At 47.3% G+C, this 21,953-nt stretch overlaps 1 protein-coding gene across 1 annotated transcript in view; it reads right to left on the reverse strand.

Moving 5' to 3' along the window:
- CCDC6 (coiled-coil domain containing 6) overlaps nt 1–20,923 on the reverse strand; it is a 107,396-nt gene extending 86,473 nt beyond the window's left edge. The window contains exon 1 of the mRNA XM_065922388.1: nt 20,235–20,923. Coding sequence (XP_065778460.1) covers nt 20,235–20,543 — 309 coding nt within the window. The 5' untranslated portion in view covers nt 20,544–20,923. The remainder of the gene's footprint in view (nt 1–20,234) is intronic.
- Between the last annotated feature and the right edge of the window lie 1,030 nt (nt 20,924–21,953).

Consider the following 21,953-nt stretch of genomic DNA (forward strand, 5'->3'; position numbering starts at 1 on the left):
AATACTTACGCATGTAGAAAACGATCCAAGTTCAAGGTTATCATAACATTGTTTGTGAGACCAAAGACTGAAAACAAGTGAGGCGCCCAAAAGTAAGAGCCAGTCATACAATGGATTACTATGCAACTGTAAAAAAGAATGAGGAAGCAGTCAGTGGATTGTTACAAAAAACCTCCAAAATATAATTAAGTGGGAGAGGCACTGAACAAAGACTCAGTTAACCACCTTTTGTGTAAAAAAAAGGAGAAAGCATATAATGAGCTGCCTCTGCTATTCAAAAAAGGCAATTAAAAAAATCAAAGAACATTTTAGGTAATTACATGACTGACTCCATGCAGGCAGCTAACTGGTGCTATGGCAGTTAATCATTTTGCAAAATAAAAACCTCTCAAATCAACACCTTCAACCTACACAATGTTTTATGTCAACTCCATCTTCAATAAAGCTGAGAAAAAATAACCAATAGGGAAAAAAACCACAAAAGAACTGTTTAAAGGGGCAGTATTTTTTCTCAGGGCTTCCCAGGTGGTGCTAGTGGTAAAGAATCTGCCAGCCAACGCCAGAGACACAAGAGATACAGGTTCAAACCCTGGGTCAGGAAGATCCCCTAAAGTAGGGAATGGCAACCCACTCCAGTATTCTTGCCTGGAGAATATTCTTGCCATGGACAGAGGAGCCTGGCAGGCCACAGTCCATAGGGCCAAGAAGAGTGGGACAAAACTGAACGCACACACACATTTTTTTTTCCCCTCAAGCCTCAGATGAGATTAATATATACACACACATGTATACTTTTAGATTTTATTGCTGGGTCCAGCAACTTTGAACTTACCTAGGAACCTTAAACAACAATAACAACAACAAAAATAATGCCTGGCTCTGAGCCACAGACTTTGAAGGATGTGACATCAGGTCTCAGGATGTGTGAAGTTCTCCAGGTGACTTATCTGGAGAGCAAAGTCTGGGAATCACACACTGAAAGGTGAAAGGCTATTGCCTGCAGAAGTCAACTGATCCCCACAATGGGCAATGGCTCTGAAAGTAACCAGAGGCCCAAGCCCCCCAAGTCAGTGGCCCACTTTAAACACTAGCTGACATAGGAGCAGAGTCAAATAACCTGGACCATCCCTTGGATGTGAACAGCTGGGGCCGCCCACCCTTTCTTTTCCAAGACACATAACCGAAGGGCCTGGACATCCTGCCCCAAGCCCCACTGAGGCTTCGTTACCCACATGGACTGGCCCTAGCTGACAAGAGATCTGGCGAGTATTTGGGTGACTTTTGGTAAAGGAACACTTGCTCCTGGTCACCTCACACTCCTTCACAAACTACTGTCAAAGCTCCAATCAGTTTCCCTTGTTTCTAAGTGCTGAACAACCCGATCCCTCTTTCCCCTTTTCTGATGAAGAGCTGACCAAATGGAGAGCACCTCTGTCTGGGGCTCAGGCCACGACCTTGCAATCCCACTGCTCCACTTACCAGCACTCCTCCCTGGCCCGGAATTTCCATTTGCCCTGAGCCCCCAGGCCTTTATTTTTCAGGTGAGGCTCCCAATGAGGAGACTTTGCTGAGAGAGTCCGGAGAAATAACTGAGTTGGAACCGTTCTGTGGATGCTGCATGAGCTGCAGATTCTGCACCAGGATGCTTGTTTTTTACCTGTCCAGAAGCCATCTGCCTGTACACACTGCCCACGGCTTCTTGTCTGGTGCTCTTGAGCCCTGAGAGGCCTCACACCCGACACTGAGCCAGACTTTCTAGAAGCCCCCGATGCCAGCCCACCTTGCTATGTACAGCATGATTCCTCCCAGGATGCTCGGCAGACGCTTCCCAGCTCAAAGCTTCCAGGGGAAGACTGCGAGATTTTCCTGCAGCAGAGCTGCAAATGCATGCCATGGTTTTCACCCTGCATACACAAGGATGGTGGGTGACCTGAGGCTCACACCCCTGTGTAGGAAGCCAGTCCACATACCTCCCTGAGGAGAGGCAGCGGCAGCATGACTGAGATGCTTGTACGGAGAAACAGGGCAGCAGGTAAAAGGTCCCAGAGCCTGCAGTCAGCATGCTAAGGAGAAAGAGATTTCCATCTGGGGCCAGCAGCCTCGGGTCACGGGGTAAAGCTTCAAAGCAGAGGGGAAGCGAGGATAACACATCTGATTCCAGAAAATTCTCTGCTGTTGACTTTTCAAACATAAATTTACTAGCAAAAATACTACTAACTTTTTTTTTTTAATAAATGAGATAATCGTACAGAGGTTATGAACCCTTATCAGAGATGTGAATGAAACTATTTCCGGGTGACACCACTTGAAGACTGACCGTGATGGTCACCAGTGAAGCTGGGTGGTTTGTACGTTCAGTCTACTTTTGTGCATGCTGGAAATTTTCCATAATAACGTTCCAACAATATCCTCTGTCATCATAAAAAACGAATTTCACAGCAGGGGGATGTGAGAAACGTATTCTAACAGCATGACTGCGTGCCAGCCATTCAGGGCTCGGAGACAAGTCTCTGAAAGTCACTAACAAGAACAGCTCTGTCTCCTCCCAAGCATCTGCATCTTCATCAGAGCCCTGGGGGCGCGATGGGTCCCAGGCATCAGAGGTAACTCGCATCAGCCCTGAGCTGCTGCTGTCTGGGACTTGTGACGCACCCTAGGTGTGAGCACTGTGAAAGCATGTGTGTTCTGTGAAGGAGGCAGTGGGTCTTAAGGATATTTGGGGTGCAGAGCTGCCCACCCAGGCTTTCCCTGTGTCAAAGTCACGTCAGTCATAAATGAGAACATGGATGGGAGAAAGCACTCTGGGAAAGTGGCTTCTGAGGCAGAAGAAAGAGGGACAGGAACAAGACCACAGGCACCCCTGCAGCCTCTCGGAGTCGCCTGCGACGCTGCAAGTGGAGCCTGCGGTTCTGGCTGCCGGGCCTTCGTCCATGCAGGTCCTCCTCCCTGGAACGCCCTTCGCTCCCTCACCTCCTCCAGAGGGAACGAGAACCTCCGAGTCCTCCAACATCCTGTCATCTGTGAAGCGTTCAGCAAACACCCCAATCGACCGTCATCACTGCACTTTCATTTCTGCTGAGCCAGTCCTGCATTGGTCTGGCCCAAGAGTCCTGCACTGCCCTTGTCCTGCTCCGCAAGGAAGGGGGGAAACCTCTGCAGGCTTTATCTCCCTGCTCCCTCAAGTCAGAGACTTCCAGGCTTCCAGCCAAATTCAGCCAATGAAAAGCACAGGCAAGAGGCTGGAGGCTGGACGGAGGGAGGGTGGGGGCATTTCTCCCTTCCTCTCCCCACCTTGGGCAGCATTCTGGTCTCAAGACCCTCGTGGTTCCAGCTCTGAGTGACCCCTGCCCTGGGCTCTGATAACACCACCTCCACCCTTTATCCTCCAGAGGAGTGGTGTCCTGCTGCTCCAATCCCCTGGGCTGTCTCACTGTACCTCCTGGTGAGTTCTATTCTCAGCGACTCTACCAGTAGGATAACCAACTCCCCAGATTAAATTCTCTCCCTCCTACTTTACAGGGTCTATTTTCTGTGTGGACCCTAAACGGGTTCCATCTTTCTTCAACCATGCTATGGTCATCACTTTCTCACCAGTCTCCTAGCAGCCTCTGAGGTCCTTCACAAAGTCTTCTTGGGCTTTGGATGTCCTCCACCCAGGGCAGGGCACTCACTCACTACTTACACCCTGCCTCGCTCCTCAAAGGACATCTCAAGCATATAGCTGGCACTTAGTAGGTGCCCCAAAACTCAACTTACTTAAATGAATGCCAAGGATACCTAATCATTTATAAAGAAGCCAGGCACAGAAAGAGAAAACTCTTGGAAACATCTTTACAGTGTATGCATATAAGAGTAGGGGGTTCCTGGAGAAACAGAACCAGCCACGGCTCTCTTAACATAACAGAAGCCATTTTTGGCTTAAGCCACTCTGAGATCTAAGCCTGGCCATACACAGGACCTTACTTGAACAGGTCTCAGTAATTAAAGATCTTAAGCGAAGTGAGAGAAGCAGGAACAAAGGGAAAGCAGTCAAGAAACAACAATCCAGCGATATACAGAATCCCAGTTCCTCCTTGAGGGATATATATTACAATCTGATACTGATCTTTGAGTTTTGCAAGAACAAAGGCCTCAACCCAGTGGAAGATGGAATGATGAAGCTGATCTTTTCTGACCCTCACAACTTGAATCAACCAAAGCTTAGACTCTTGTTAAACTTCGCCCCAATTCTACACTGAATCCTCTGCCCCAGCCCCTTGACAAGTATAAATGTTGTTGTTGTTTAGTCGCTAAGTTGTGTCTGGTTCTTTGCGGCCCCATGGACCATGGCCCGCCAGGCTGCACTGTCCATAGCATTTTTCAGGCAAGAATACTGGAGTCGGTTGCCATTTCCTCCTTCAGGGGATCTTCCTGACCCAGGGATGGAACCTGGATCACCTGCATTGGCAGGCAGATAAGATCCTTTACCTTCTGAGCCACCTGGGAAGCCCTGAACATGCATGTACTCTTATCTTAAAACTTCCCCAGTTTTGCTACTGGGGAGTCACTGCTTTGGGGAAGATCCCACGTGTTCTCCTTACTTGCTGCAAATAATTCCTTCCTTCTGTGGATCACTGACTTGGCTTTGTCTTGTGGCTCAACACCCACTAAGATGTGAACCCGGTTTTCAGGAAATGAAAAAGAAGAATGATCCTTGAGAGGAGACAGAATCTAAGGATTCACTACCTAAGAATATAGAATCTAGGGCAAGGACTTGAGATTATGAATCTAAAAGACAAGCAAACTGTGCTCTAGTCTACTCTGAGCTCCTGCAAGGAATTTCATAGACCCTCACAGCTGCACCTTGTCACAGAAATACAACACAGTGGTTCAGAACAAGGGCTGCGGCGCTGGGTTGCCAATCCAATGACTCTGGCAAGGTAACGTCTCTCCACCTCTGCTCTTCCAATCTGTAAATTTGCACCAGCTGTGCCCTGTGGCTTTGTTTCAAGAGCTCAACGAAGGACTGCACACTAGCTGCATCAGTCATTACCTGCAGCAGAGCTCAGCAGTGTCAAACCCAAGTACCATCGGGGCACAAAATGAATCAGCCTGGGAAGCTGACAGGGAGGTTTGCCCAAGGCAGGTGAGAGCATCCATGCCTTTCCTTCCCTAAGACCTCTCTTTCCAAGGGCTTTCCAAAATCTGAAGCCAAACCACTCACCTGTGGGCCAAAGGCAGCCTGCCAGCCTGCAACCCCTGAATTCTCAATAAGCCATCTCAGCAAACCAAGGAGAAGACCAACGACCCAAAAGGATATGTGAGTGCTGCCTGGTCTCCCAGTGAGGCCAAAGGGTCCCATTCTCCCTGAGTCACTATAGGCTCAGAAGGAAAGGAGGGACTGAACAAGAGGGTTGGTAACATGCGGCCAAATAAAGGGAGCTACTTGAGACATACGGTCAAAGTCGGCTTCCAGGAAAAAAGAAAAAAGGAAGCTGGTAGAGGAAGGACAGAAAAAGTGAAAGCGAATTCAGAGCAGCTTGAGGAAGGAGAGGAGCTGATACCCTGAGAAGACCCAAAAAGCCACACTAGGTAGTCCAGTGGTTCAGACCCTGCGCTTCCACTGCAGGGAGCATGGGTTTCATCCCTGGTCGGAGAACTAGGATCCTGCATGCCAGCGGCACAGTAAAAAAAAAAAAAAAAAAAAAAAAATGGTCACACTAAAGGAGAGGACAATGGGCTGGCTTCACAGGGGAGGAGAGGAGGAAAAGGAAGATAGGCAAGAAGCAAACCACTGTCACTGCATAAAGGCAGAAAAGGAAGATACTGAATGTGTCCTGAGGGCTTTCATGAGCCTCATCAGTTATCCCTCAAACCTGAGTGCTAAGAGACCATGAGCCCTTCTGAGAGAAGATACGGTGGCTTAGGGGTCAGGTAAGATGCCATGTGATCACAGAGGGAGGGAGGAGCAGAACTGAGATTTTTTTTTTCTAAATCTTAGGGTTTCACCAGAATTGAAAGAGACACGTGTACCCCAGTGTTCACTGCAGCACTATTTATAATAGCCAGGACATGGAAGCAACCTAGATGTCCATCAGCAGATGAATGGATAAGAAAGCTGTGGTACGTACACACCATGGAATATTACTCAGCCATTAAAAAGAATATATTTGAAAAAAAAAAAAAAGAATACATTTGAATCAGTTCTAATGAGGTGGATGAAACTGAAACCTATTATACAGAGTGAAGCAAGCCAGAAAGAAAAACACCAATACAGTATACTAATGCATATATATGGAGATTAGAAAGATGGTAACGATAACCCTATAAGCGAGGCAGCAAAAGAGACACAGATGTATAGAACAGTCTTTTGGACTCTGTGGGAGAGGGCGAGGGTGGGATGATTTGGGAGAAAGGCACTGAAACAGGTATATTATCATATGTGAAACGAATCGCCAGTCCAGGTTCGATGCATGAGACAGGGTGCTTGGGGCTGGTGCACTGGAATGACCCAGAGGGATGGAATGCGGAGGGAGGTGGGAGGGGGGTTCAGGATGGGGAACACATGTACACCCATGGGGGATTCATGTCAATGTATGGCAAAATCACTTATAATACTGTAAAGTAATTAGCCTCCAATTAAGATAAATAAATTTATATAAAAAAATAAAGTCAAAACCTATTTAAGATTTAAAAATAAATAAACATTAGGGGTTTCAGGATTTCCAGGTAAAATACAAGATGCCCAGGGACTTCCCTGACAGTCCAGCAGTTAAGACTGTATCCTTCCAATGCAGGAGGGTCAGGCTCCATCCCAGGTTGGGAAACTAACATCTCAAGACACCCAGTTAGGTCTGCATTTCAGATATACTACAAATAAATTTTTTAGTACATATATATTCCATTTAGTACATATATGTTCCATAGTGGGAACACATATACCCTAAAAAACTACTCATCATTTACCTGAAATTTAAACATGGCTCCTCATCTTATATTTTTGCTGAATGCGGCAACCCTATCTGGTTTCCTAGTCTTCATTATACCAAGCTGTCTCCAAGAACCCCGGTGTGGAAAAATAGAAGAGTTAATGAATAAAAGGAAAAAAGGGATGATTCACACAGACAGACTTATGGAGGATGCTAATCTACAACACATCAACTTAAAGTCCAAGAACAGAAAAGGGGGAGCAGTGGAACCCATGGGAATTTGAGAACAAGAATGCACCGGACTTAGGAGAGGCAGCGCGGCCTACTGGCTTTCACATGTGGGCTGGCAGGCGCATTCCAGGTGCCTCTTCACATCCCCCACTGGGTTCCAAGGACCCAGAGCTGCAAGGCACGGGGCCAAGAAGGAACGATACAAATCAGGGATTCGAAGTCATCAATGCTGATCTCCTTCAACCTGAAAGAATCTGACAGGCAGCCCCCCCAAGTAGCCTGGGAAGGAGGCAGGGAGAAACCAAGAGACCCCAGGAAGCCTAGGCTGGAGCAGACAGGTGAGAAGGGACGGGCATGCCTGGCTCCCAGAAGGCTTACTCCGACTCGTTCATGACTTGCTGAAATACACTGGCTGTCTTCCTGCCCCTCTCATCACAACCAAAAGCCTTCACACCAGGGCACTAAAACCCCAACAGTACCCTGGTGAAAAGCAGTTCCTTCAACCTTTGCAAAACCCCTAGGCTGCCATTGCTACTGCTACAGAGATAGCCAGAGGCAACAGACAGAAAAACAGTCCCACCACAGACCTCCACAGACCACTGCAGACCTGGGAGCCCAGGGCGGTCCCTCCAGCACAAGGGCACTGCGAGCCTGCAAAGTCGGGCAGCTTCAAAGAGTCCTCTTGTGCTTTCTGTGCTTCAGAGCAGCCGCTAAGCAGGAGTGGAACGCATGTCTCAGCCATCAAAGTCCACCCTCTGGAACCCACACCCCCATGGAAAAGGGTCAAAAGTCACACGACAGAGAAGCAGGCTGTCTGCCTGCTGCCCACGGCGCTAAAGGCAGAAAACTGGGCAAAGGTGTACATTGGGTCTTTCTTCATGAAATAATGGAAAGAGCCCGACAACTGGCCTATAAGAAAAAATGGATCTTTTAGGAAGCTGGATTGCCTCTCATTACTTATGCACAGCCACACAGGCGGGTTTTATCCTGACTCACCGAAACCCCAGGAAATGAGCCGAGCCCCCAGGCATCCCCAAGCACCAGAAAAACACAGGCCCTGAGAAGTCAGACTGCAGAGCTCCCCAGCCTGAGGTCTCCAGAGAGATCGGCCCCTCTCAGCAATTCAGACAATTTTGCACCATCCTATTACATATAAACAGGGTTATCAAGAACACCTTTGATTCTGAAGCACATTTTGGAGAACAAGAGAAAGTATGTATGTACATGTGTGGGGTGGGTGTTTACAAATCATCTTTAATATCATTTTCTACAAGAATAATTCACAAATTATCAAAACACTTTGACGTGCACTGTTTCATCTGATCCTCATAAAGACAGTGGGTAGAAGCAAGACTGGTATTAACCCTAGAGACTGTGGTTTTACCAGATAAGTCCATGGAGGCTCAAAGGCTCTGAGGGCAGCATAACGAACTAGCAATGTAGCTAGAACCTCAACTAACTGGAAGCCTCATTCTGTAGGGCCTGTGCTGCCTCCCAATGTCCAGTGATCAACACCAGGGAAGGAGGTGGGGCTACGCAAAGGGCAAAGCGAAACTAAAGGCAATTCCACAGTGGAATATGGTGCAGCTGCAGCAAAGGACCACTGCCACAGGTAACACGGATGCCGTCTAATATCAGTCAATGTGGTAACTAGGATGTGAAATCAGAGAATCTGCACGCACACAAAATACATTCTGTATAAAGCTACTTATAATATAAAGTTCAAAAAGAAGCAAAAAATTAATCCTCAGTGTTAGAGGTAAGAACAAGTCACTTTGGGGGTGTGGTGAGTGGAACAGAGTACAAGGGAACTTTGGGGGGTGTCGGGGGTGCTGATACTAGCATGCATCTTAAGTGGGGTAGTGATTTACACTGGTGAATTTACAGGTAAATTCACTGAGCACTTCTGCATCAGTTTGTGCTTTCAAAGCTTGGGGACTTTATTGCCGTGGTCCCCAACCTTTTTGGCACCAGGGACTAGGTTTCGTGGAAGACAATTTTTCCAAAGCGCCAGGGTGGTGGGGGTTGGGGGGGAGGGGTTGGTCTGGGGATGATTCAAGCGCATTACATTTACTGTGCACTGTATTTCTAATCTAATGCTGCTGCTGTACTGGTCCAGGGCCGAGAAGTTGGGGACCCCTGCTTTACTGTATGTTATACTCCATTAGCGAGTTTATCCAAAGTAAACTTGGACATCCCCCAAATAAACTCCATGACCTTGACTGAGCAGTGGCTGTGCTAAGACTGTGGAAAAAGGCAAATGAGGCTTCAAATGGCAGGGTTTTATGCGCTGGGCAAGCTACCATCACAGACTGACTACCTGGCTCAAATCACTGTCCCGCCGCTCACTGCACCCTAGGCCAGGACGCTGAGGCTGCTCCACCTTGCTTCTTCATCTGGGAATCAGAGGCAGCAAAGGGGTTGCAGTGAGAATCAAGTGAGGCCCTGAAATTCATCTTTCACAGTGCCTGGCACGGTATTTTAGAACCGTGCCAGGTACGGAGCGAGACCGAAGTACTTAACTGTTATTACCATGGGATAAGACGGGTCGTCTTATAGATGACAAATAACATAGTACTGTCTTCCAGTAGTTTAGAAGGAAAACACAAATGTCTCCACTAAGCAGCCAGAGCAGATTATGAACATCCAGAAACGTTCCAACTGTTTCCTCCTCCCTGCCCACTTCTGTCATCAGCCCCCAGACGGGACCCAAGAACAGAGTCAGCCAGGCCCTGCTCACCCCCCTCCCCACACTTTCCTTTCTTTCCCCACATTCACGAAATGCCTCCTCCTTCCACCACTCCCGCCTGCGCCTAGATGAACTTCATCTTTCAGGTTCTCACTTCTATAACACCTCCTGAGAGAGAGAGCCCTCCGTGACTGCGGGCCCTCTCCCGGCCTGAGTCGGGGGCCCGCCACCAGCTCTCCTTGCAGCTGCTATCTGGGGCGCATTGCCTGGCATACAGCAGGTGATCAATACAGTGGCTGAAAAAAATCCACTTCTCTTGTGCTCGTCAGACTATTTTTAAGTAGAGGTTATAACTTAAGTATAAAGAGACTGGTTCCAGCCTGGGATGAGGCAGGAGAGTGGAGGAGGGGGGCCCCGATGGCAGAGCTATCAGCAGAGGTGGCACATTCCGCGGTAACACGAGACAGGGTGAGGGGTGCAGCAGACCCAGGCCCACACTGGAGGCCAGCCGTCAGAAAGTCTGCACACCCCACTCACTGAAGGCATCCTCTCTATCGTTGTTTCTCTTCCAAAGCAGAGAGTCTGCAACCCTGGAAACACTCCCTGAGGCCTGGGCTGGCATCCTGGGAATGTGCGGCAGAACGGGGCAGCCCTGGCTACTCTAAATGAAGGAACGCCACAGTGTGGGAACACAACTAAGAGGAAAATGCCCCCAGCAGGGTAAAGACACAACTGTTCATAAATTTGTTTATGCGCTTAAACTCTGAGGTCAGAGTTCCAGTTCTAGCCATAGGTCCTCAGGCAAGTTGTAGAACGTCTCTGGGTGTAAATTTGCAAATCTCTAAGACTACACATCAGTGGTGTGGATTAAATCAGGATATAAGCACCCACGCCATAGTAAGCACTGGGTAAACATAAGCAGTTGTCATAGCAACACAAAACTACCTGCAAGTAGTTCAATGCTGATAAGGAAGAATTTCAAGCTTTTTTTTTTTTTTTTTGCTTTTTCAGACTTTCTTAAAGTATGGTTTATCTGAAATGCTATCAAGGAAATTAAACATAAGATTTTTTTTTTCTTTAAATGGCAAACATCATCTACAAGGTGCTAGGGCTAAATCCTTTCTCTTTCCCAGAAGACAAGCCTTCCCTGTGCATTAGTCCCTCCCGAGTTCTCCACATCTGGGTGCCCACTCTTGAGAGCAGATTCAGACCTATGGTGTGGAGCCTAGAGCTAGGGTGCCATATGTTGGCTAAATGGCCAAAAAGAACCAGATACGGATTAGCCAAGAGGCAATAAAAATTGAAGCTGGAGCAAGATATCAACAGCATTTTAGTATATGTGCTGCCGAATCGAGCACTATCAACAGCATTTTAATTAAAGCTTTAGGTCCTAATTCACAACTTCAACACCAAGACAAGAAAAAGAAGCTAGCTGCTTTTGCACACCAGACTCCATTGTTTCTTTAAAAATTAAAAAAAAAAAAAAAAAGTTTAAAGTAACTAGAAATAGAGGTTACCAGGGGCTGGAGGTAGGAGGGAAATGAAGAGTTACTGTTTAATGTAAACAGTTTCTGCTTGGGATGTTGAAAAAGTTCTGGAAATGGATAGTGGTAATGGCGGCACAACACTGTAAATGTAACTAATGTCACTGAATCATACACTTAAAAATGGTTCAAGGGGCAACACTTACATTGTGTATATATTACAACCAAAAAAATGTCATTGTATCTTCAGTACTTCAAAATAATAAGCTACATGCACTCAAGGTTTAAAATGATGTGCAACAGTTAATAATGCTTTTCAAAAGACATGGCACCTTATCAGGTAGTTACTTGGACTGAAAGAAGTCCAAACTGCTACTTTATAGCATATACACTTAAAATTGTAATCTTTGGTTAACAAAGACATTAAAACCAGCCAATTTTTTTCTCTCTCAAATTTTTGTGCTTCTATAATCAGAGGTTACTAAATGAAGCAGAGACACAATATTTTGACTTTTAGCAAATGTCTTTGTTTAGATAAATTAAGGCCTGCCTAGTGACGAACCAAAAAAAAAAAAAAACCCAAACAAAAAAATCTCAGTAGAATAAAAGTTATTACATGAGTAACTACTTAAGATAACTGGAAAAAAAAAAAAGAAAACATTGTTTATAGGCAAATAATTTCATAAGTTGAGAAGCTCTTTCTATAATTACAACACCAAATAATTTTTCTCTCAGGACTATTTTAGCTCTTCTAATTAAAAAACCTTGACTGCCCAAGACTCTGTTCACTAGTGAAATAAACACATGAAGGGTTTAATGCAGGTACTAGATTTCTAAGAACTTCCCTTACCTCACCCTTAGTCCATGCTGTTTTCATTCTTTCACTTTCCTCTTTCCTTCTATGGAAAACTTTTTTGAATTATGACTTACGTCTGTCTGGCTGAATATCCCAGCTCTGCTTCTCAGTACCAAATGGCCTCATCTGATCCCAAGTGGCCCGAGATGCCCTGGAGGGTGTTAACCCGCTCACTCGGGACACACACCTGGCACCCGTGGAGGCTGGTCTGATCTGGAACAGATGCGTGCAAGATTATCCCATCCATCAACACTGTTTTTTTACAAAACCGGAGTTTGCAACTGCCCATAAACTAGCATCTCTAATCCATTTTAACCTTAAGAAATCTTTGTTTTCACAGTTTCCATGAAAGATTTAAGAAATTTGGTCCATGCAATAATGTCTGTGTAAGGAAAGTGGGTGGGCCCCAGAGTGTAATAGGAATAGATGAAAAAACCACCCAGATAATTTCTGTCTATGGGCAGATGTAAATTATGAAATTAAAAACATCACTGACATTTCTTTTCAATCATCACCATATTAAAAGAAAATTTAAAACAAACAAAAAGCCTTTCAGTGCCACCTGGACACAGACAAATTGAGCAACAGTTCTATCGCTGCCTTAGAAAATAAACTCTCAGCTAATTAAACTGTGAGTGAATATGACACATTGTTTCCCTTAAAGGTATTCACCAAAAGAGATGAACTTTATTTTGGAAGGTGGAAGGTAAGCCAGCCCTTCTTGGAACCTTGGCACCAGTCAGCCTGGACCGCCTTTCTGGCTTCCACTTGTATGTTGGTTATTTCCGCACCTCACAGCTCTCTGGGCTGCAAAGTGATGGAGAGGGAAGGCCAGTTCTCTCTGCTCTGAATTCCCTGCCGCAACCAGCCAGGGCCAAGCTGAACACCAGTCAAGTGCAATCCTGCTGAAGCCTTTACATTCCTTCTGGGAACCCAGTAAGCAGTTCCCAAGTACTTGGAGGTTGAATCCTGCCTGTTGTAGGCTGTATTTATGACACACCATTCTGTCCCTTACTGAAGAGGTGAAAATTTCTCAGCGTTAAACAAGTGAGTATGAAAATGAATTTTAAGTGCTAATCTGCACTCCATGCCTCAGATCTAGGGACGAATAATAAGTAAGGGGGTGAATTCATTCTAAACAACCATCAAACTATTAACCCTTTGTTAGTTCTCCCTAAAAGAGAACACCTACACAAAGTGATATTTGCAATTTATGAGCTGGAGCACTGGGATAAAATATACATCTGTGGACTTGACAAGCATAAAAGGTAAGAAAATCTGATAGCCTTGAGGAGGTAGGAAGAGTCTGCAAGTTAATACCTCTCCAAGATCCTGACTATTAGAAATACTTTCCAGAGCATTCGTTTCCCTGTCAGGAAAATTTCAACCACCACTGAGCAGGAACACCCTGAACCCGAGATCACCAGCCCTGACGATCATTCAATCCATCTATTAGTAAAAGCAACTAACTGCCTGTGATTGAAAACAAAAAGCAACACCTACCCACTAAGAGACAAAGTACATGAGGGAACAAAGAAGGTGACCTTACTTCTTACTCAACCTGGCTGTATGAACCTCAAGTCTCAGATTAGCATTTCTAGGAGTAAATGCTGCAATGCATGATTTGAGGAAGAAAACAAGAATGCAAGTACACACTGTGTGACACTATCAACCTCCCAAAATCCACCCTGCAAACCACATATGGAAATCCACCAGGATTCAACAAATCTCCCCAATCGGTTTGCAGATACCGCCCCAAATGGAGCTTCAGGTGCCTGCTATTTGCACTGGTACCTCCTCCCCACGATGGCCCACAGGTTGTTTTTCCAGAAGCAGCCATGGGGCATTTCAACATTAAATAAGGTTATGAGGAATGCCTGGAGTGACCTGTCACCATCAACAAAATGGAAGTGGCAAATCTGAACCCCTCCGACAGAGCCACTTTCTCCTCTAAGCCTTGCTCAAACAACCCTTGGAAAGTGAACCCAACGACACTATTCCCCTTTGAGAGGTGAAAAGGTATCAGGAATGCCTAGGTATGTGCTACAAGGTTGCCTACAGTATCACCCATAACAGGAAGGCAAAGGTTTGGGACATACACTAATTGAGGTGGTCCGCCAAAGTATACAGTGTATCCATTCATCCACACAAGGATGGCGAAGATGGTGTTTGCTGTTGACACAGTTAGGAGAGCAGCTCTAGGAGCATAAGCATTGGAGACTGTCTTGGCTCCCTCGCCCAGGACAAAACAAAACAAAAACACCTCATCACTTAATGCCTCTGAGGTCAGCCCAACATACCCTTGAGTGTCTACTGCATGCCAGGGACCAAAGAATGGAAGTGAACAAGGCAAATTCTGCTCCCAAAGGGGAGACCTACATGCTGGGGGCCTGGAGATGGAGAGGAAGCGGTCTCATGAATGGGCAACTAACCCAGCATGTGGCTGGCAAAGAGGCAGTACTAGCGCACACGGAGGTCAGAAGGAAGTACAGTCTGCTTGGATTTATAGGGTGAAAGGTAGGGAAGGACATTTAAGGGCAGGAGGTACACCTTAGAGAAGCCAGAGAAACCTACTGAGATTCAGGAGCTGGCAGTTCAGTAGAGTGAGAGCTTTGAGAATGTGAGGGGTGTGTCTCTGAAGCAAGCAGGGGCCAGATCAGAGAGAGCCTGGTAAACCACAAAAAGTTCACCTGGAGCCAGAGGGCAATGGAAGTCATTGAAAGTCTGTGAGCACGCAACAGTTCCTTCAGATTTTTGCTCCAGACCAGTGTCTCTGGTCTTGAACAAGAGTCACCACAAACCAGATATTGGAGATTCTCTGAACTATTCCCCATCCTCAGCAAAATAAATAAAAGCACTAGAAAAGACTGTCTGGACCTCCTCTACACTTTTGTAGGGCTTTTTAAAAAATCAAATACAAAGAGTTTATATGAAACACACAGAAGAAATCTAAGAATAGCCTCTGTAAGAAGACTGGATTTGTGTATAACCAGACCTAACTGTGAGATCATACTTTTCTCAAAGTTGCGTCTAAAGTTGGGTACTTTCACTAAAATCTAAGAGGGAAAAAAAAAATTAAAGCAAGGAAAAAAAAAAGTCACACACTACACCTTTTTATAAGGGCAATGTTGATCTGACAGCTTCATAATCTGCCAAAAACAAAATCTTAAGAAATGGAAAATAGTGTATTGGGCATCCAGAGTAAATAATATGAAATCCACAACATTAACTATATGGTAGCTTTTATTGGTTAATGAAATTGTTACACTGTTGAGATTTATTTATTTATTTATTTTTTACGCTGTTGATATTTAAAACAGCCAAGTTTTCTAATCTAAATACCATACCAACATGCTTTTCTGCTATAACTTCAAAAGATCTTTGTATTCCTGTTTCCCTCAACTTCTAGAATGAAAGACTAATATTATAGACAGAAAAAGACACTTAAACTCTAGTAATTTGTCATGGGCCTTTACTTCCAAACCAAACATATGGCAAAGATCTGAGCTGGTCCAGAAAACACACCTTGGTGAACTAGCATCCAGGAATAAGACCCTGCTTATACTTTGAGAAACTAGTCCAGAACTTAGAAGCCATTCAATTACTGCCCACAATTGCATTTCATCTTCTCAGAGACCACGACCCCTGGATTCCTCTCACTATGTTGACTCAGATAATCTCCTATTACATTTTAACCCACAGGACAAGTCAGAAAGATCAAGCCTAACGTCTAAAAGCTACTCAACAGTGTAACTGAGCAATTTTTGTTTTGTTTTGCTTATTTTCTCCACTCCAAAGAAGAAGTTATGATTGATAATCAGCAGTCTGGCTCCACTGCTGATTTACTGGGAGAAATCGGATAATCACCCAAAACATTCCATTCCACCACTAACCCAAATAAAACACACCAGGGGAAAGCTGTGGCAGTGGACACTTGTAGACAAGGATGAAAGGCCTTGTACAGTTGATTCTTCCCCACAGATGATGTTTACCTCTATCATACAGATGTGGAGAACACAGACCATGAAACCGGTCCTTTATTAAAAGGGAAGCTTAACTAGAATAAGCACCTACATACCAAAAGAGACAGAAATGACTGCTGGTTAAGAACTTCTATTGGCCTTTGGACTTGGCTTAAAAAATGAGGGCCCAATAATGAGATATCACTACACACCTACTAGGATGGACAAAATCCAAGACAGATAACACCCAAATGCTAGCAAAGATGTGGAGCAACAGGAACTCTCATCACTGCTGGTGGGCATGCAAAATGGTAGTCACTCCAAAAAGTTTGGCAGTTTCTTTACAAAATGAAGATACTCTCACCATACTACCAGCAATTAGCTCCTCCCTACTTACCCAAATGAGCAGAAACCTTCTGTCTACCCCCAAAATATGCACACAGAAGTGTACTCCAGGTTCATTCACAGCTGCCAAAACTTGGAAGCCACCAAGTCCTTCAGTAGGTAAATGGATAAGTAAGCTGTGGTATAGTCAAAGAAATATCATTCAATGTTAAAAAGAAAGGAGGGACTTCCCTGGTGGCCCAGTGGTTCAGAATCCACCTTCCAATGCACAGGACGTGGGTTCAATCCTTGGTCAGGGAACTAAGATCCCACATGCTGCAGGCAACTAAGCCTGTACCTCAACTAGAGAAGCCTATGTGTTGCAACAAAGACTCAGTGCAGCCAAGAAAGAAAAAAGAAATGAGCTACCAAGCCAGGAAGAAACAGGGAGGAAACTTAGATGCATCTTACTAAGTGAAAGAAGCCCATCTGAAAAGGCTACAGATTGAATGATTCCAACTATATGACTTTCCGGAAAAGGTAAAACTATGCTTTTGGCCACCTGATGTAAAGAACTGACTCACTGGAAAAGACCCTGATGCTGGGAAAGATTGAAGGCAGGAGGAGAAGGGGACGACAAAGGACGAGGTGGTTGGATGGCATCACTGACTCCATGGACATGAGTTTGAGCAAGCTCCAGGAGTTGGTGATGGACAGGGAAGCCTGGCATGCTGCAGTTCATGGGGTTGCAAAGAGTCGGACATGACTGAGCAACTCAACTGATGGAAGACAGAAAAAAGATTGATGGTGGCCAGGGGTTAGTGAGGGATGAAAAGGCTGAGCACGGGGGATTTTTATGGACGGGATCTGCTCTGTACACTATCATGGTGCTACAATTCATTGTACACTTGCCCAAACTGATAGAATGTACCACACCAAGAGTGAACCCTATAGACTTTGGGTGATTATGTTGTTTCAATGTTGGTTCATAGGTTGTAACAAACGCACCATTCAGGTGGCGGATGTTGATAATGGAGGAGGGGAGGAAGGGCAGGGAGTATTTTCCTGGTACCTTCTGCTTAAGTTTGCTGCTAAACTAAAACTACCCCCGCCCCCAAAAGCAACCCCTCTCTCTTCCCAGGGTGTAGATGATCAGCAAGGAAAAGACATCTACAATCAACTTCTGTGCTCAAAAATATTAAAGTTAATATCATAATTAGAGTTACTAGTAAGAGCCATGAAGACAAATATAGGATTCTGGCACCATCTTCTCTTCAAATAAAATTAGTGAGAAATCTACCAAGGCCTTCACTTAACTTAATATTTAAGTCTTTTCACAAACTTCCTGGATTGCTAGCAGCAAGTTTCACGCAGCTTAACCTTGACACAGACTATGGCACAGTGTTGTTCAATGGAATCTTTACATCCACAGACTTACTTCATGTAGTCACACACATTTTTCCTCCCAAATTACAAACCCTAAAGGTCATACCCACTCACCCCAATCTGTGTCCTAAGTCAGTCAACTCCAACAAAACGCTCAAAGGAATCTCTCCTCTGCATTTGCCTGAGTAACACCTGCCAAGTATTAGGGAACTCAATACACCACAAGCACTTTTTATTTATTTCCCTGAATATATTCATCAGAGATTAAAGAATGGAGAGTCTTCTGGTACCTATAGGCTGTCATCCAAAACAATTTTAAAATTTGACTCAGTGAGGTCGCAGAACTTTTCACAAAGTGTATTTGGTGAGATGTCAGTTTTAGTTGAGGGAAGTTCCAATGAAGCCACCACCTCACACAACTCTTCATGCCAAGTGTTCAGTGGCCTGTGATCTTACACACCAGGAATGAATGTGTCTGTGTACAATTTACAGACCTACTTTTAATATGGTCAAGTGTCAAACAGCTAACCCTTTCAGAGTTTCTCCACCCCGCCATCCTCCTTCCCAAACAAAAACAGCCTGAATTGCCACAGTATGCAAGAAGTCAGAGATTCCATTTTATACAAGTTTCACTACTTTCAGTGGTTCACATTCTCCAAGAGACCAGACTCACCCTCTCATTTACTAACTCCAATCTTAAATAAACTGCCTCCACCAACTTCCCCCTCTTCTCAAACCTCCACTCACCAAAGACATCTCTCTCAGCCAAGAAGGCTCCAGAAGAGGCTTGGAAGTGGCTGCCTCTGCAAATTCCTCCCCATCCTACCAAAAGGGCACTTCAAGAACTTGACAGTCTGAATATTGCTTCAATGCCATTCACCAGAGCTGGATCGGAGCATGCGGGGTGTCTTTCAGCAATCAATTTCTATTTAGGCTGCCTATCACAATGAAACTTTGGTGAAAACCTGCTTTCTAAGCAAATTCATAATGCCATCCAGTCCCCAAGTGCGAGCCAGCACGGGGCGGGGTGGGGGGGTGGGGCGCGTGGACACACACAGTCCGTCCTCCACTGACGACTTTCTGGTACAGGGGCATCCTAAACTTGCCGCATTTCCTTTGCAGAGTTGTGATCTTCCATCCACCCCCGAATTCACGATTTCTTCTCCATCTTAAGGTTCAACCTAATCAGCTATTGTGGAGTTAACTATGGCAATTGATCCCCTCGGTTTCTGGACATTTTCCTCTCTCCTCCGGGCTGGGGAAACTGTTTTGATCTAACAGGGTTGCCTGTGTGGGGATTCTGCATGTTAATGATGTGGCTAGCCGGCAGGGATAGTAGGTGAGAGCACACTGTACTTTTCCCAGTTATGTTTCGCCTCATCACAGCTAATCGTGGCCTTTCTAAAGGCCTGCTACACGAGAAGCGAGACCTACACACCTAATCTTATCCTCTTTGCAGGAGCCTCCGGGGACCAGGTGGAAACAGAACAGACAGCCCGTTCTCCCGTCAAGTATCTAGATGCCGAACCAAAATATCCCCCAGACAGACACTCCACCGCCAAGGAAGCAAACACACGCCAAAACAACAACAACAACAACAACTCCCTCTTGCTCGGCGAGGGAGTCAGCCGATCCCTTTCACCCTGGATTCAGCCGGTCCAGACTTCATACCCTTCGCTCTGTCCAAGCCGGTACAAGATGCTGCATTCTCCCAGCAGTACACAGCCGCCGCCACCCCCCACCCAGGGAAAGGACTTCCAACGGAGGTGGGAGCATCAGCTCCGGTACCCGCCCTTCCCTCTCGATCCTGGCCAGAAAAACTGCACTTCCCGGATTCCCGGCCACTCTCTCCCGCCCCCTCCCCGGGCGATCCAGCTAGCGCTGTCCTAATGCCAACCAAGTGCCCAGCCCAGCTGCACACCCCCCGCACTCTCGGCCAGGTCCCCGGAACAGGCCCCGGCTTCCTGCCTCTCCCTCAGCCTAGGACTCCCCGATCTGGACGCACCCCTCAAGCAAACTAGGACTGAAAAAAGTCCCACCCCGCCCCCCCCCCCCCAGCCACGCCGCCAGCTTCCAGCTCCTCCCGGAGGAGCCTCCTCCCCAAGGGGCGACAAGGGAACGTGGTGGTGTGTGTGTGGGGGGGGGGGGGGGTCCCAGCAGCCTCCTCCCGCACCCCGCGAGGGGCCTGGACCCCGGGGAGGGCAGACCAGCGCGGCCCCGAAGGGACACCTCCCACTCCCTCCACCCTCCGGGGCCGGCGGGTCTTGGCAGCGAGTGTGCTCGCTGCTGGTCCTCGGAAGCCCAGAATAGCCCGGGGGCTGCCCCGGGTCGGGAGGCAGCATCTCCAGGGGCGGGCGGAGGTCAGCACCGCGGCGCCCCCCGGGGGCCACTCACGATGGTCACGCTGGCTTTGCGCAGGTCGCGGTTCTCCTCCTGCAGCGCCTTGCACTTGAGTTTGTAGGTCTCCAGCTCGATCTTGAGCACCTTGTTCTCCTGCTGCAGCGAGGCCAGGCGGTTGGTGAGCTCCTCCAGGCGGAACGGCGAGATGACAATGCCCCCCGACTTCCCACCGCCGCCGCCTCCCCCGCCGCCGCCGCCGCCGCCGCCGCCCGAGGTCGACGAGCAAGACGACTGCATGGCGGCCGAGCCACCGCTGTTGCCCCCCGCCCCGTCCGTGTCGCTCTCGCTGGCGCTGTCCGCCATGGCCGCGGCGGGCTGGGGAGACGCGCGGGAGGAGGAGCAGGGAGGCGGCGGCGGCGAAGGCTGGGCTGCGAATGAGTGGGCGCCGGGGCGAGCACCGGGGAGCGCCGAGCTGGGCGCCTGGCACCAGGGCGCAGACTCGGAGCGGCGGCGAGAGAAAGAGAGGGAGCTTCCCGCTGCCAAGGGACCTCCTCTGCCAGAGAACAGAGACCCCGCCCGGGCTCGGGCAGTATTGCACTGGGGCTCGCTCCAGCCGGGCTTGGCGCGCTCGCTAGGCCGCTCGGCTAAGCCGGCGGAAAGCTCCGAGACTGACCCGCCGCCGCCCTCCTGGCGCCCGCCGGCTGGCTGGGGAGGCGCTGGCCGGGCCGGGCCGGGGCGGGAGAGCCAGGCCAGCCCCCGCACCAGCCGCTCGCCGGCCGCACGTGTTCTGAGGGAGGGCCTCCCAGCCCCCCGACCTAAGCCCGCGGCCGCCCAGCCTCTTCCGGGCTCGCGCCCGCTCCTGGGAAAAAGAAACCTAATGCCCCACTAGCCTCGCAGGTGCTGGGTACACGTGGAAAGGTCAGCCCGGCGCGGGCGTCCAGCCCCCGCCGACTCCGTGGCCCCATCTTCCGCTGACCGTGTGTGCTCCTGTCTCCCTCTGTCTGTTTCAAACAGACACGCAGCCCTTTGAGTTGGATCTCTCAGTGAGCTTGCCGGGGAAGCTTCGGATAGCGCTCACAGAACAGAAAGTTCCCCTGCAAGGAGCGGAGGAGGACGACGAGACAGGAGCCACAGGTTAACCTCGTTAAGAAAAGATCTGCAGAAGAGACACACCGCCCTCTTTACTCCTCCTAATAACCCCATAAACCACCCTGCGCTCAATTGTCTAAACAAGGTGCAAGTTTTTTCTTTTCTCTCTGCATCTTGCAGACAATGCCAGGACCTGTTGGGCAATAGGATTAAGACAGTAACATTTATCTAATCCAAAAAGAAAAAAAGACAATATTTGTGGATTAAAACATCTCTTTTTTTAAGGGCCAGTTTTCCAAAGCAACTGCAGGCAGAGCATTCTGCTCTATGCAACATAACCATCATTCTCTTTCCCATCATCTTGCCCACTCCTAGAAAACTTAAGTAGGTCAAAACTTAACACAGATTAATTATGCTACTGTGGTCCGATTCGGGGTTCTAGTTTTAAAGCATAAGAAATTCAAAATCAAAACTTGCATTTCCCCTTCTCCCCTCCCAAACAAAGGCTTACAGGAAATTGGCCCAGCAGGTGAGATGATTCTTAACTCTTCACACTGTTGACACAAAACAGCTTTCACTTATGTATGAAAATCAGAAAATGAAACCGACCAGACTCGTTTTATTACCCAAGCTTAGTCAACAGAAGAACAAACAGATGGAAACAAAATATAGAGGGAAAATGGA

This window comes from Muntiacus reevesi, chromosome 2 (genome assembly GCF_963930625.1).
Source record: "Muntiacus reevesi chromosome 2, mMunRee1.1, whole genome shotgun sequence".
Classification (NCBI taxonomy): Eukaryota; Metazoa; Chordata; class Mammalia; order Artiodactyla; family Cervidae; genus Muntiacus; species Muntiacus reevesi.